Genomic DNA, 13,921 nt, shown 5'->3' with positions numbered 1-13,921 from the left:
AACTGTTGGGCACAAACTGTTAATCTAGGACCGATCGGCCTAGCTGCCGCTCAATATTTAATTACACAAAAAGATAAATAGCAATGGAGAGTGCAAACTAAACGGAATGTAAATGTTATTGAGAAACGATATAGTTAAATAGTAGATGTTTATTAAACTCAAAATAATTATGCCAGGTGTAGATCTGAAAACGGAGGATTAAGGAATCCTTTGTTCAATATAGGTATGTTCTAGGGAAATAACAAAATGTTACTTATTTAAATAATTCAGATTTCACGAAAGGAATTACGGATCACTGTCAAAAGTATACAAAACATATAACGCTATTTTAGCGATAAGGCCGCCTATTGTACATGCTGTATTTGTTATATGTCTATTGTTTTTGTTTTGGTGTACAATAAAGCATATTTTACTTTACTTACTTACATATCTTTAAAATATACTAAGTAGATAGAGGTATTCCAAAGTCCATTGATAATACATCTCATCCTATCTATAGAACCATGAACTTTTAGACGATAAGAAGAGTTTTGAACCTAAATAAGATAAAGATAGCATATAAAAATTCGTAATGACAGTCAATGAGAAAGGTAAAATGCCTATGTGCTTATGGTAATGAATTAGTATCCATCTTATTTGATTTGTAATATGCAGTTTCTTTGTTACAGATATTCGATGGAACAAATGTGACGAAGGAGCAGCGTCGGGAACTGAACGAGTGTATCACCGACATGGGCTTCAGGATCTTGTTCATCGAATGCGTCTGTGAGGACCAAGAACTGCTCGAGAGGAACATCATAGAGATCCTTCATTATTCCGCTGACTACAAGGATATGACTGAGGAGGAAGCAGTGGACGATTTGAGGAAGAAGCTCGAGCATTACATGCGTCAATATGAGCCTATAGATGGAAGTTTGGAAGCTCTAAGTTTCGCACGCGTTGACAACATGGGCGATACTGTGACGGCGCATAAAGTATCAGGTCAAAAGGAGTCAGGCATCCTCGGGTACTTGTCTGGCATGAGGGCTTTACCGCAAACTTTATATTTTACACGGGTGAGTGAAATAATTTTCTCGATAATTACTCTCATATCTCACAATTTTAATTGGTGCGATAAACTTGTTTTTCTGCTTGACTCAGTAGGAAATCTAATGCAGTCGGAATCCGTAAACAAGTTCGAAAATCCGGCTGTGTAAACATGTGTAGGAAAATTTGCAAATCATCCTAAAGATTGGAAATATTTGCTATCAACAGTAGCGCCAGCGCAGTCCGGCGGGGTGATTACGTAAAACGTTGCAGTAGCTACAACAGTAGCAATGTGACAGTTTATTTACTGTCTCTCTTCTTTTTCTTATGTTGCTTTGTGGCTATTGCTGTCTCTCTGTAGCCGCTGTTACGTGTGACGTTTGACAGCAATGATCGCGAGATTTACGCCTGTCGCAAGCCTATCGCGAGATACGTAATCACCCCGCGGGTCACGGACCTTTGGTGGTCCAGGTGAACATAATATTTTTACATTAAATTTTCTTTATAAAACCATTTATGTCATAATCATCATCATCATCATCGCGTGCTTTCTTCAAAACGAAGTTTGGAGGTCATCTTCAAAGCTTCTCTATTTAAATCCGCCTCTTTCAACTGTGGGTCACTAAGCCCTGTCCACCCCCTTATATCTGTTCTGTCACCCCCCAATTTGTTCTGTGTGCAAACCCGTTTAAACTGAACTTTCTCGGTATAGACCCAATTGTGTCTATACCGAGAAAGTTCACTTTAAACGGGTTCACTTTAACCGAACCACAGGCAATTGCTTGTGGTTCGGTCGATGCAAATCTGGTTTTTCCTCTAAAAGTAGGTACTTCAACTAAATTGAATTTTTATCACCATTGCAATTTGATTTACTCGTCATTATCTCTGAGTAATAAATCATCGTCAGAATCAAAAGATTTGCTTATTGACAATTTATCACTGCAAAATATGATATAGATACAATGCACATAGGTACACACTACCTTTTATTATCGACATTGTGTCATTTACCTATATTGTATCTACAATCTACATCTTCACAATACGATGTACTATGTTAGTAATTTTCATAATCTTCATTGCCATAAGCTTATATTATGATGTACTCGGAACTTTACGTAGACTTTATCTAGATCTGGTTGGTATTAAATGACCATCAGATTGCTTAGCATGCCTTCATTTATTACATGTTTTTGTCATAAAATATGAAAGCATAAACATGCTTTCATGATAGAGGGTATCGCGATCTATTTTTTATATGACTTCAACTGATGCTTTTATTATTATCACTTACTTTACCAATAGTAATTAGTTGGATTCCAAGTAGTGACTTGCATCATTGATAATAATGATTCAAACAACAAGATTGGCTATTTTTATAAATATCATCATCAAAACACGTACCTATCTATCGTTAAGAAGTCGTATGATGTTGATACGACATGAAATTATTTTATCCATTATTACCTACCTTATAAATATCTATATGGGCTGGCACCAGAGAAACTGCCAATGTTTTGTAGGGTTTTAAGTATGAGGCCTAAGATGGGACGGGACGCGTTTACCTAGAAGATGCCTATTGAAAATTAAACCCTAATGCGGTAAAATAGGCGTTTGAAATTTGTGTAGTCCACGCGGACGAACTAGCTTACTGTAGGTACCTATCTGAGATTTCGTCACTTATACATCTTTTATTTCCACAGCACGGGGAGAGCGAATACAACGTTCTCGGTCGCATCGGCGGTGACGCAGTGTTGTCCCCGAGGGGCGAAAGCTACGCTCACGGGCTTGCGGCACACTTGAACGAGATGGCTGCCCACGAGCCCCTCACCGTGTGGACATCTGAGCTGCGTCGCACCAAGCAAACTGCCGCCGAAATCATGGCACCCAAGCGAGCTATACGTGCACTCAATGAGCTTGATGCCGTAAGTAGAACTATACTTAATACAAGGTGTTAGGTCGCGATTACACCTGTAAGCTTACTCACGTAAGCAGCTTACGTGATTATCACTACTGGACATAGGCCTTCCCAAGAGCGCGCTACCACACACGATCCTCCGCCTTCCTCATCCACCCACTTCCCGCTACCTTCTTAGGGTCGTCAGTCCAGCGGGTTGGAGGCCGTCCCACACTGCGCTTGCTGATACGCGGTCTCCACTCCAGAACACGCTGCCCCAGCGGCCATCGGTTCTGCGGCAGACGTGCCCTGCCCACTGCCACTTCAGCTGGCTAATTCGTTGAGCTATGTCGGTCACTCTGATTCTCCTACGGAATACGGATGTCCTCGTTGCGGATTTTGTCCCACGTAGAGATACCTACCTAACATAGCCCGCTGAGCGACTTTGAACTTGTGGTTTAAGGCCACTGTCAGTGCCCAAGTTTCAGCGCCATACGTCATGTCGCTTTGGGGTATCGACGAACTGAAGACTTGACGCAATTTTCCAAATGCTGCCCAGCCCAGCTGTAGGTATTCTTCTGTCAGCTTCCTTGTCGAAGTTGTTTGTACGTTGCGTGATTAACTTAGTAATAATATAAATACTCTTATAAGTACCTCGTATACGAGTACCTACAAGTTTTGCTCTAATAGAAATTTTTGATTTAAATGTTTCTTGATAACAAACGTCAGATTACTATCGCATTTTATAATAATTATCTCGTTTATTGATATTCAGGTTGATACTTCCGAAAGATAAATAAATGATATTATTACGCACATCCTGATAACAGATACCTACATAACATTAAATTGGTTTGTTTGTGTCAGCATCTTTAATTAAGCAGTCTTCTTGAATAACATGACTTGTTTTATAAACCTATTTATTTAGAACTGCAATGGAACTGAATGATCTATGCCAATATAAATCAAGTTTTATAATAATTAAATTATCGATTAAACTAAAAAAGCACGTCAAATGATTGTGACGACACATACCAGTGTTTCATAGAAGCTCGCATACTAAGCGCGCGTTTTGACAAAGTTACTGATTTGACTAGTTAATCATACCTTTTGATGGTTATGTTAAACAGAATAAGTTTATACTGATTACTTATTTAATTTTTAAATTTTCAAATTATTGACTATATTTTATCCTCTAGGTATTACTTACGAAGCGGTAAACGATTTAATAAAACGATCTTCGTGACATTGGGGTAGATATAAAAATATCTAAATAGAGCAATTTAATTTGGCCGGTTCATTCACATCACATTGGATATATAAATTCTTCAGCCAGTTGGCTCGACTACAAAAAATATCGCCGCAACAGTTTACATCACGAACTATTTAGAGTTTCTACGACAGACATTAATTTCCAATGCTCAGTTGAAAGACAGGTCATGATGATTCATTAATTATACTCAACTGTAAGGAAAACCCAGAGCATTTTGCCTTTTCTCCGAAATGTATTTTCCCTATTCAGGGTCGTTTAACTATTGGACCATTTTCAGATCCCATTGCTCTCCACAAAAGCTTTTAAAAAAAGCTTCCCATTTTGGTTCTGCTGAGTATCTAAAATTTATTGAATTTTAGGTTCTTGGTCAACAAATCCCAACTCACTATTGTCATAGTCAACCACACTGGCCTAGTGCGGAATGGCAGGCCTTGGTCTAATTCTAATATAGGTCTAATTTATTAGATCAAAGTGTTACGTATTTAAAATACATTTTTTATTGAGGTCAGTCACTGAGTAGACATATCTATAACTCATGTGGTACAGTGGGTCACTATCGAAGATTTTAAGCTGTAGGGAGGGTAGTTATACGTGTTGAATGTGGATAGGTGCAATACGTCGCCAATAAGCGTAATAAAAAAGCCGTGATAGCCTAGTGGTTACAACATCCGCCTCCTATTTGAGAGGTCGGGGGCCCGAGCACACACCTCTAACTTTTCGGAGTTATGTACGATTTAAGAAATTTAATGAGTATCACTCGCTTTAACGGTTAACGAAAACATCGTGAGGAAACCTGCACGAGAGTTCTCCATAATGTTCTCAAAGGTGTGATGAAGTCCGCCAATCCGCACTTGACCAGCTGGTGGACTATGGCCAAACCCATACTGAGAGGAGACCCGTGCTCCGTAGTGAGCCGGCTATGGGTTGATCATGATGAAGCTTTAGAATTTCAAATACTGTCTTGTCTTAGTCGTTACAAGTTTCTGTTTTCTTGTTCCAGGGCATTTGCGAAGGGTTAACCTACGAAGAGATGCAAGAGCGTTTCCCTCAAGAGTTCGCCTGGCGTGACCAGGACAAGCTGCGTTACCGGTACCCGTGGGGCGAATCTTACATAGACATCATGACCAGGCTTCGACCAGTCCTCTCGGCTTTGGAAGATGAACATAACGTTGTGGTGGTGGGCCACCAAGCGGTGCTTCGCTGCATGCTGGGATACTTCCTCGATGCCAAGCTTGGTAAGTTATATTCATACTTTAAAACTTATTCTAGCTGCCACACCTTTTTAGCCTATTGACCCGTCTGGATATATTTCTTTTGGCAATTAATAACACTGCTATTTTATATAATTTATTCTTTCAGCATTTGCTGCCAGTGGAACAAATCAATTTTATTACTTCCTCATCAGTGCTTATATTATAAATGCGAAAGTGTGTTTGTTTGTTGGTTTGTTGGTTTGTCCTTCAATCATGTCGCAACGGTGCAACGGATTGACGTGATTTTTTGCATGGGTGCCGATCTTTATCTGGAGAGTGACATAGGCTACTTTTTATCCCGGAAAATCAAACAGTTCCCACGGGATTTTTAAAAACCTAATTCCACACGGACGAAGTCGTGGGCATCCGCTAGTAAAAAATAATATTTTTTTACGTAGGTACCTACATTTAGAGAGGACGGGTAGGAAAAAGTGATGGATTGCCTACCTACACCTTAAATTTAGATTTCTTCGGTAACCTACTAAAATTATCTGGAGTAACAACATGACATGATGGCCTGAATTATCGCCTTCGAAACTCTGTTCCACATTTTAATATTGTAAAAGATCACAAGACATAGACTACTTTTTGGGTCAAATTGCAAATTACTTAGGTAGCTCAGAAAGATGCTAAGTAATCTGCTCTCGCAATTTCGAAACGTTGAAGTTTGTCAAAGTTTTCCAAACTCCAATATTATATCTGTGATATTCAGCATTTATTTAAGTACCTACCTATTCATATTTAAAAAAAGATTATTACTAACCATGTTTATAATGACCAATATTCTTCTTTCCCCTCTCTCCTACTCTTTATTTAGTATAGGGATGAAAAATATTAATATTGCTCATATTTGGTTCCTTGTTAAATTTTGTTGGTCTTTTTTTCCAGATGAGCTCCCGTACATGAACGTACCCCTCCATACTATCGTGAAGCTGACTTCCTACGGCTACAAGTATAAGGTGGAGATGAACAAGCTGCCCATTGACTGCGTGGACACCCATCGTCAACAACCAAAGGTATATTTCCTACTAGATGATGATGCCCGCGACTTCGTCCGCAGGTTTCTGAAAATCCTGTGGGAACTCTTTAATTTTCCGGGATAAAAAGCCTATGTCCTTCCCGGGATGCAAGCTATCTCTGTACCACGTCAAAATCGGTTGAACGGTTGAGCCGTGAAAAGCTAGCAGACAGACATACAGACAGACACACTTTCGCATTTTATTATAAATGCGAAAGTGTGTCTGTCTGTACGGCAAATATGAGCAATATAAATAATTAGTATGGAAGTATGGATTACCCTGGCCTATTAACTATAGAACCCTGGCTACAGTGAACTACACTAGTGCACCCTAAATTGTATCATTTGGAAAATTCACTAAGTATAATCCGCGACTGGTTGGGATGGCAATCGGGGTATAAGGCGGGAGGAGGCGCCGCACACCCGAACGTCACCCGCGCTCGCCCGCACTGGGTTAGCGCCGGAGCTGTGCAGGTGTGCGGGGCGTTCCTTCGTCGATTGCCATTTCAACCTGTCGCGTACTATACTGTATATAATATGTTTTTGACGTCATCAAAAATTAAGGTTTCGTGCTATAAACTTATGAAGTCAAATCATTTGCGTATTTACTTTTTTCGTATTACTTTTTGCGTACTACACGATTTTTTTTTATCACCGAATAACTGACATAAAATAATCGTTCATTCCAAGATAAAAGCTGCGCGAATCGTCTAGACTTCGAATTTTTATGAGACTCCACAATGGCACCTCATTGGCACCGACCCCAAAAAATATTATTATGGAACTATATCAACTCTTGTATACATAATATATTCGGTAATAAATTAAATTATTTTTCAATTTTTAGTGTTTGTGTATCGAAGTCGGTTTTTATTTTTTTTGTAAAAAAAAATTATTTCACAATTTTTAGTGGCCCCATGGTATTAAAATATGCTATGCCTGGTTAAAAATCTACTGTTTACTAAGCTATTACACTGATCGCGAGCAATTTACTCTTATCCGTTGAGGAGTTCCATTATCTATCTTCGAAGATGTTCATCAGATCTTCACCAAATTTAAATGGGACCAACTTTGAAGTATACCCTTTCAAACAAAAAAAGAATTTTCAAAATCGGTCCAGGCGTCTTCGAGTAATCGGGGAACATACATTAAAAAAAAAAAAACCGACGAATTGAGAACCTCCTCCTTTTTTTGAAGTCGGTTAAAAAGCATCATGCACGAGGCACATAAATCTATAAGATATTAGCAAATATTGGACTAGCTTACACCATAGATAGCTTATCGCGTAATAAAACATAGTGTTAGGTATATCAGATTTAATGATAAGCTTGGCCGATGCCTTAATAATGATATATTAGGTGTGTACCACGATTATACCTTTGTTCTCCACCAGCGCCCCTGTCATTCAAGTGCCAAGAGAGCCTTGAGACGGCACACCCTCACACCCGGGTCACAAATTATGTTTTGCGCAAAGACTTTAAAAAAATGCGTAGTGATGTATGTACACGTCAAGCAGGCGTTATCGATAATAACTTCATGGTGTTATTAATAGATAGGAATCATTTATTGAAGCGAAGCTTCTTTACGGACGTTATGAGCTTGAATCCCAGGTAGTAAAATGAGAAAAAATAGTCACCGTCACCTCATCGGGGAGAGATTATTATCTCACCTCATACTTCCCTTCGACTCTGCTGATCATTGCGTATGCTCTAGCCAGCACTGTTGATATAAGTAGATGTTGATTTACAACATCTGGGCTGAGCAGTTGTATTGCCCAATAATGGGAGCTTTTTTTTAAAAAGAATATTAGCCATGTTAAATTACTAATACTCCCCTTTCCTCTCCAACTAAGCGTCAGGCTTGTGCTAGGAGTTGGTATGTCAATAGTGCAACAAGCGGGGTTTGAACCGTCGACCTTTCGGTTTTCAGTCTACTCCTTTACCGGTTGAGCTATTGAGGCTCTATTGAATATCTCTTTTGAATAGTTGACTAATTGGCATTTTTCTTTGCAGAACTGCTCAATCACCCGTACACCAGACGATGCGTTGGTAACGGTACCGTCCCACTATGACACCCTGCCTTCAAACATGTGGCAAAATACGGAGGCACAGCTTTAGACGGCGGGCCTGCGGACCACGGTCCGGCACAACCAAACCAGCATTACCACGGGGAACCATGTGAACCCAGTGTAAAACACTCAGGCCCATCGCGGTTGTGAAAAACCACGAACGGAAGAACATGTTGTTCAGTATTTCAGACGCCATGTTTGATTCAATAGCGATCCGCGAGAACATTCACTATCTCGATCCTTCCATGTGTGCGAGAAAGTGATAGATGCTGACTCTTTGCGTCTCGTGTCATCATTGTATGCGTGAGAGTGACATGTGCATTGCGTATGTTATATCAAACTTTTAAGACTGAAGGATCAATCTGGCACGTCAAAAATCTTTTATACAATATATTGTGTTCTATTTTAATGTAGGCGTATTGTTTACTTTAAGTTAATGTCTTATGTTAGATGGAGTAAAGTAATTAATTTGTAATGTACCTACCTAATGCTAATTAATATTTTTATCATAACCTATTATCAACATAAATGATCTATTGTTATTTTGATATTGGAATATATACCTAACCTACGATAATATAAAGTGCGACAAGGCTCTTTTGGCACTTGAATGACATTGACAGGGGGGCGCAGTTGGAAAACAAAAGCACTATTCGAACAAGAACAAAGGGGACACTTGACGACAACGTTAGTTTAGTTCCGATTTTCGCCACGCGCCGAAAGAGCCTCGTCGCACTGTATGTTACGTTCATATTACATGGCATAGAAAATCTGTTCTCGCAGATAAGTAAGAAGGAAGATACCAAAACGCGCGAGAGAAGAAGAGATGGATACTAGAATAGCTATCTGCGAGATTGAATCTGATGTAGATTTAGATGTTACGTACTTATTTACTTCTTTTTACATAATATTGGGTGTTTACTGTTTATGATCGTTAGTTTTATAGTAAGCAATTAGATACACATATATGTATAATAATTTTTAGTTAGGTACATATTTTACAAAAAAAAACATTTCTTAGATATGAACGATAAAATACGTATAAATAGATCTTAGTTTATTTTCTTAGCGTTGTATTGTATCAGAGATAACTGCCATTTGTTTAACTTACTTTTATCTTTCGTAGTTCATTACTTGTTACTTACATTAACTACCTACTTGTCTTATGAATTATGATTTGTGATAGAGCTAAATATTATTATAATTTCCATTATGATTCTATTATACGTAAGATAGGTAATTTGTTGCGGTTGTATGCTTCATTCGTCTTTATTCATTTGTCTTATTATTGTAACAGATAGCTACAGACAGCGAAGTGATCGTATAAGAGTTCCTTCTTTTCTATGGAGATACGGAATCCTAAAAATGGTTGCGTAAATCCGTTACATTTACATGCGGAAGAACTTCGATGATTTCCATTAATTATGAAATGCTTGTTACTGTTAAAGTCACTGGTGTACGCCTCCGCATGGACGTCAAAATGATTCATTAGTTTATAAATAAGTATGTAATGAACGGAAGATATAATACTTAAACTTCGTAAAAGATTGAAAATAATGTTTAGGATAAACATGTAAAAGTAACGTACAAACGGCGACGCCATCAACCACGATAACACGAAATACATAATTTAAGAAATTTCTCAAAACTGTAAAAATTCAGCACTGAAGATCGTTAAAAATACGAAAATGGTAAACCTAAAGACAGCTGATAGGATTCAAGACGAAATATTTATATACAACGTTAGTTTTAGTATACGTACGCAAAAACTGAAACACGTGTAGAATATTTTTAAATAAAAAATAAATGTAAGAATGTACGAAATAGTTTCATATTTGAGCCTTTTGTGGTGGAGACCATGAGTTCGTGGGGCGAGGGTGCTACTTAGATCTGTCATCCCGTGCGGAATCCACGGGGACCTCGGTCAGCATATTAGTCTGGGCATTCAACGAGGTAACGCAGCCAGCGTTCTGGGCACCCTGCCTCGTTACGGTAGTTTAGATGATATTTTTGATTTGTAATTAAATATCAATATCTAATTACAAATCAAAAATATTTATTAATATCTAATTATTATAGGTATGTACTATGATTAGAAAATTTATCAAAATATTTAATGAAAGCTTACGAAGCTAGCTGTGTTGAGTTGAGTCGTCCCGCAAAAACATGGTCACCCCAAGCAAGCCACTGTGAGTGAACGGGGCGGCTGGCGTCGATCGTGCGCGCTCCCGCTTGCGAGGCTCGAATCAGCTGGTGCATACGGTCATTCAACTGGGTGTCCAAACTAGCAGGATTTTAAAGTATTTTTTGGTCAAAATAATATAACCTGTTGTAAAAATGATTGCAATCGATTCTGTTACTGATTCTGAACAAACTATTTTCAGGATTTGCATACCGATACTAAAATTAACGTTGTGCCCATACAGAGCGAGACCAATAATTAATCTATGGTTGTGCCTATAAATTATGTCATATATAGTAGTTAGCCATTTTCATAAAGTCATCCTTATGCGCACAGCCAAATGCTTTCAACGCGGATAAAGAAGTTTCACTTCAAAAAGATTATGAAAAATGTATAAAATTCTATGGGTTTGCAATTTGGAATTATTGGAAAATAGAAAATAGACTACATAATAAAAATATAATGTAGATTGTAAATTTTGAATGAAGTCTTTTTATGTCAATTCAATATAATATAAAGGGAAATCAAATAAATAACCATGAACTAGAAAATTTTAATATTTTTTCCATTAGAATTAAGTATAGGTACTAGCACTAAAAAGAAATGCTGCCAATGAAAGTGGTCTTCTTCTTCGTCTCGAGTCGACGGTCACCTCAAACATGGGCAGCCCAAAAAGCCACAACCGCGATAGCTCGGTCTTAAAGGTAGCCGTGTCGTGGTGAAAAGATTAGTCAGCCTACTGATTTTGTTCATGTAGTAGCTGCTTCCAAGGACGCCGGGTGCTTGAAATGCATAGGTAATGAGAGAGAGCAAAATGAGCAATTATTAAGTGCTTTTTGAGCTTGTCTATGATGAATGGTCTCTTAAATATTTAACGATCGATCTGTACTAGGTATTATTTCACTATTTTATTTTACTATCTTTCATTTCCCTTTATTCTTGATAAGTATAATGTACCTATAGATTGGAAGGGATACTTTTAAGATTGTTGGTAGAACTCTCTAGTAAGTAGGTAGTAACTTTTGAATGTGCAGTTGTAACGATTACAACTAATTTAAAATGAAATAGAACGTAAATAAGTAATTTTACTTTTACATGTTTTAAGAAAGGTGACAATAGAATGTTAGGTAATACTTTTATGATATCGGACGAAGGAATGTCTTAATTTTAAGTTTACTTCTAAGCGTAGAATCAAGTAGGTACCTAGTGTATGAATATCAATTCTCTACTAAATTAATGTGAAAGTTTATGATAAATATCATAATCAAATAAATATGTCAAACACTACGCATGTGGCAAACAATTATTGTGGAATCATTTGTACTTTGAAGACTCGTAGATTATTTAATAATAAAATTAAATAAAAATAAAATTGTTTTATTTGTGTAAAATCCCTAGTGCATACGTAAATACAGTACCTACGCGGTAGAAAATAATGTACATCGACCTTTATGAAGGAGATAGCGGTTTTGTATAAATTAAATTGACAGGTCTAAATCTAGGGCTATCTTTTTCTGCAGGGGGCGCCAACCTATCATTTTAACTGTTAAGCTTGGAGTAAGTACAACAGAATGTCTGTGTTGATAGTTAAATGTAAATATATTAGCAGTTTCGTAATCTAAATATCTAAAAGGACAAGACTGACTGACTGATCTATCAACGCACAGCTCAAACTACTGGACGAATCGAGCTAAAATTTGGCATGCAGATAGCTATTATGACGTAGTCATCCGCTATGAAGGGATTTTTGAAAAAATTCGACCCCTAAGGGGGTGAAATAGGGGTTTGAAATTTGTGTAGTCCACGCGGACGAAGTCGCGAGCATAAGCTAGTTTGCACATAAATTAATGTTATGGTATTACACAAGGTACACCATCAGGGCCACATTTGTTGATACTTCAGGAACCGAATTCCGAGCAATGTTTATTTTTCATACTCCGTTAGATTTGCTTTAAAAAATTTAAAATTAACAATAATTTTAATTTTATTTTATTATTGTAATGACAATGACGAATAAAACGATAAAAATTCCAGTTTTCAATGAATTCGTCGATATAGGTAGGTCTATAAATTATTTTAAACCGGTTTTGTATTAAAATAAAATCCATTAAAATTGTTATTGAGTTTTTGTCTTCTTTATCTTAGTTCAAGAACCCACATTGAGAAGTGTGCCAAGTGAGCTAACCTTTGGTGCTAACCTGGAAGGAGTAAGTCCATGTCCATACATAGGAGTAAATCAGGATACCTACTAAGCTTTTCAGCACTATTTTGACCTTTGACTCGATGCATAAGTAATTCCCGAAATTGAGGTTCGATGAGATTTCAATACCTTACCTGACCACTATTCGCGACGAGTTTAATTGAGTATTTTGTAAATTAGGAGCACATGAGTAGATATCCATCGTGTGGTAGGAACACAGTATAGGAGCCAATGTTCGAGCCTCAATAGCTCAACGGGTAAAGGAGTGGACTGAAAACCGAAAGGTTGACGGTTCAAACCCCGCCCGTTGCACTATTGTCGTACCTACTCCTAGCACAAGCTTGACGCTTAGTTGAAGAGGAAACGGGAATATTAGTCATTTAACCAGTGATATTCATTTAACATGGCTAATATTCTTTAAAAAAATATGTTTGTGTTTTTTGACTAGATTCGCAGCACCCCAATCGGACTCCTCCGAACTGTGAATACGATCCACCATGGCCTCAAGGGTTAAAATATTTGGGACTCAAATTGAAAGTAAGTACTTTATACCTGCCTTCGTCACACTGTCCAATTATTGTTGAAACAGCTGTGTTCTAAATAACGTAGTTTATGAACGTCGAGCAAAAACCACTCAAACAAGTTCTCGACCTAACGTGCAATTTGGCTATTGGCACAGAATGTTGTATATCAGCCTTCTCTTATGACGCAACAGAAGTAAGGTTGTAGGTAGATACGTATACAGTACTTACCTTATAACTAGTCCTATATCAATATATCATGTCACTTTGCAACAAATTGACATCGAAGCCTCTGTTAATAATTGACGAAGGTCGAAAGTGCTCTGCAAATTATAATATAGAAACATATACCCAACATGAATTGCACTTGCTAAGTATGATAAATATTATTTTCTTACAACTTAGTAAGTACCTACTTAGTTAATTAAAAGTTCGTTACCTAAAGTACCGAAGTCCGAACTGTTAATTAGTAATTACTAATAA

General features: G+C 37.6%; 1 protein-coding gene across 2 annotated transcripts in view; it reads left to right on the top strand.

The window, feature by feature from the left end:
• Nucleotides 1-10,457, top strand: part of LOC117991526 (6-phosphofructo-2-kinase/fructose-2,6-bisphosphatase-like) — a 36,330-nt gene extending 25,873 nt beyond the window's left edge. For both annotated transcript variants that reach the window (XM_034979120.2, XM_034979122.2), the window contains 5 exons: nt 669-1,055; nt 2,730-2,951; nt 5,197-5,431; nt 6,338-6,465; nt 8,480-10,457. In XM_034979120.2, the coding sequence (XP_034835011.1) occupies nt 669-1,055; nt 2,730-2,951; nt 5,197-5,431; nt 6,338-6,465; nt 8,480-8,584 (1,077 nt within the window). In that variant the 3' untranslated portion in view covers nt 8,585-10,457. The remainder of the gene's footprint in view (nt 1-668; nt 1,056-2,729; nt 2,952-5,196; nt 5,432-6,337; nt 6,466-8,479) is intronic.
• The last annotated feature ends 3,464 nt before the right edge of the window (nt 10,458-13,921 follow it).

The sequence above is a fragment of the Maniola hyperantus genome, chromosome 19 (assembly GCF_902806685.2).
Source record: "Maniola hyperantus chromosome 19, iAphHyp1.2, whole genome shotgun sequence".
Classification (NCBI taxonomy): Eukaryota; Metazoa; Arthropoda; class Insecta; order Lepidoptera; family Nymphalidae; genus Maniola; species Maniola hyperantus.
This window is presented reverse-complemented; position numbering and strand designations above follow the sequence as displayed.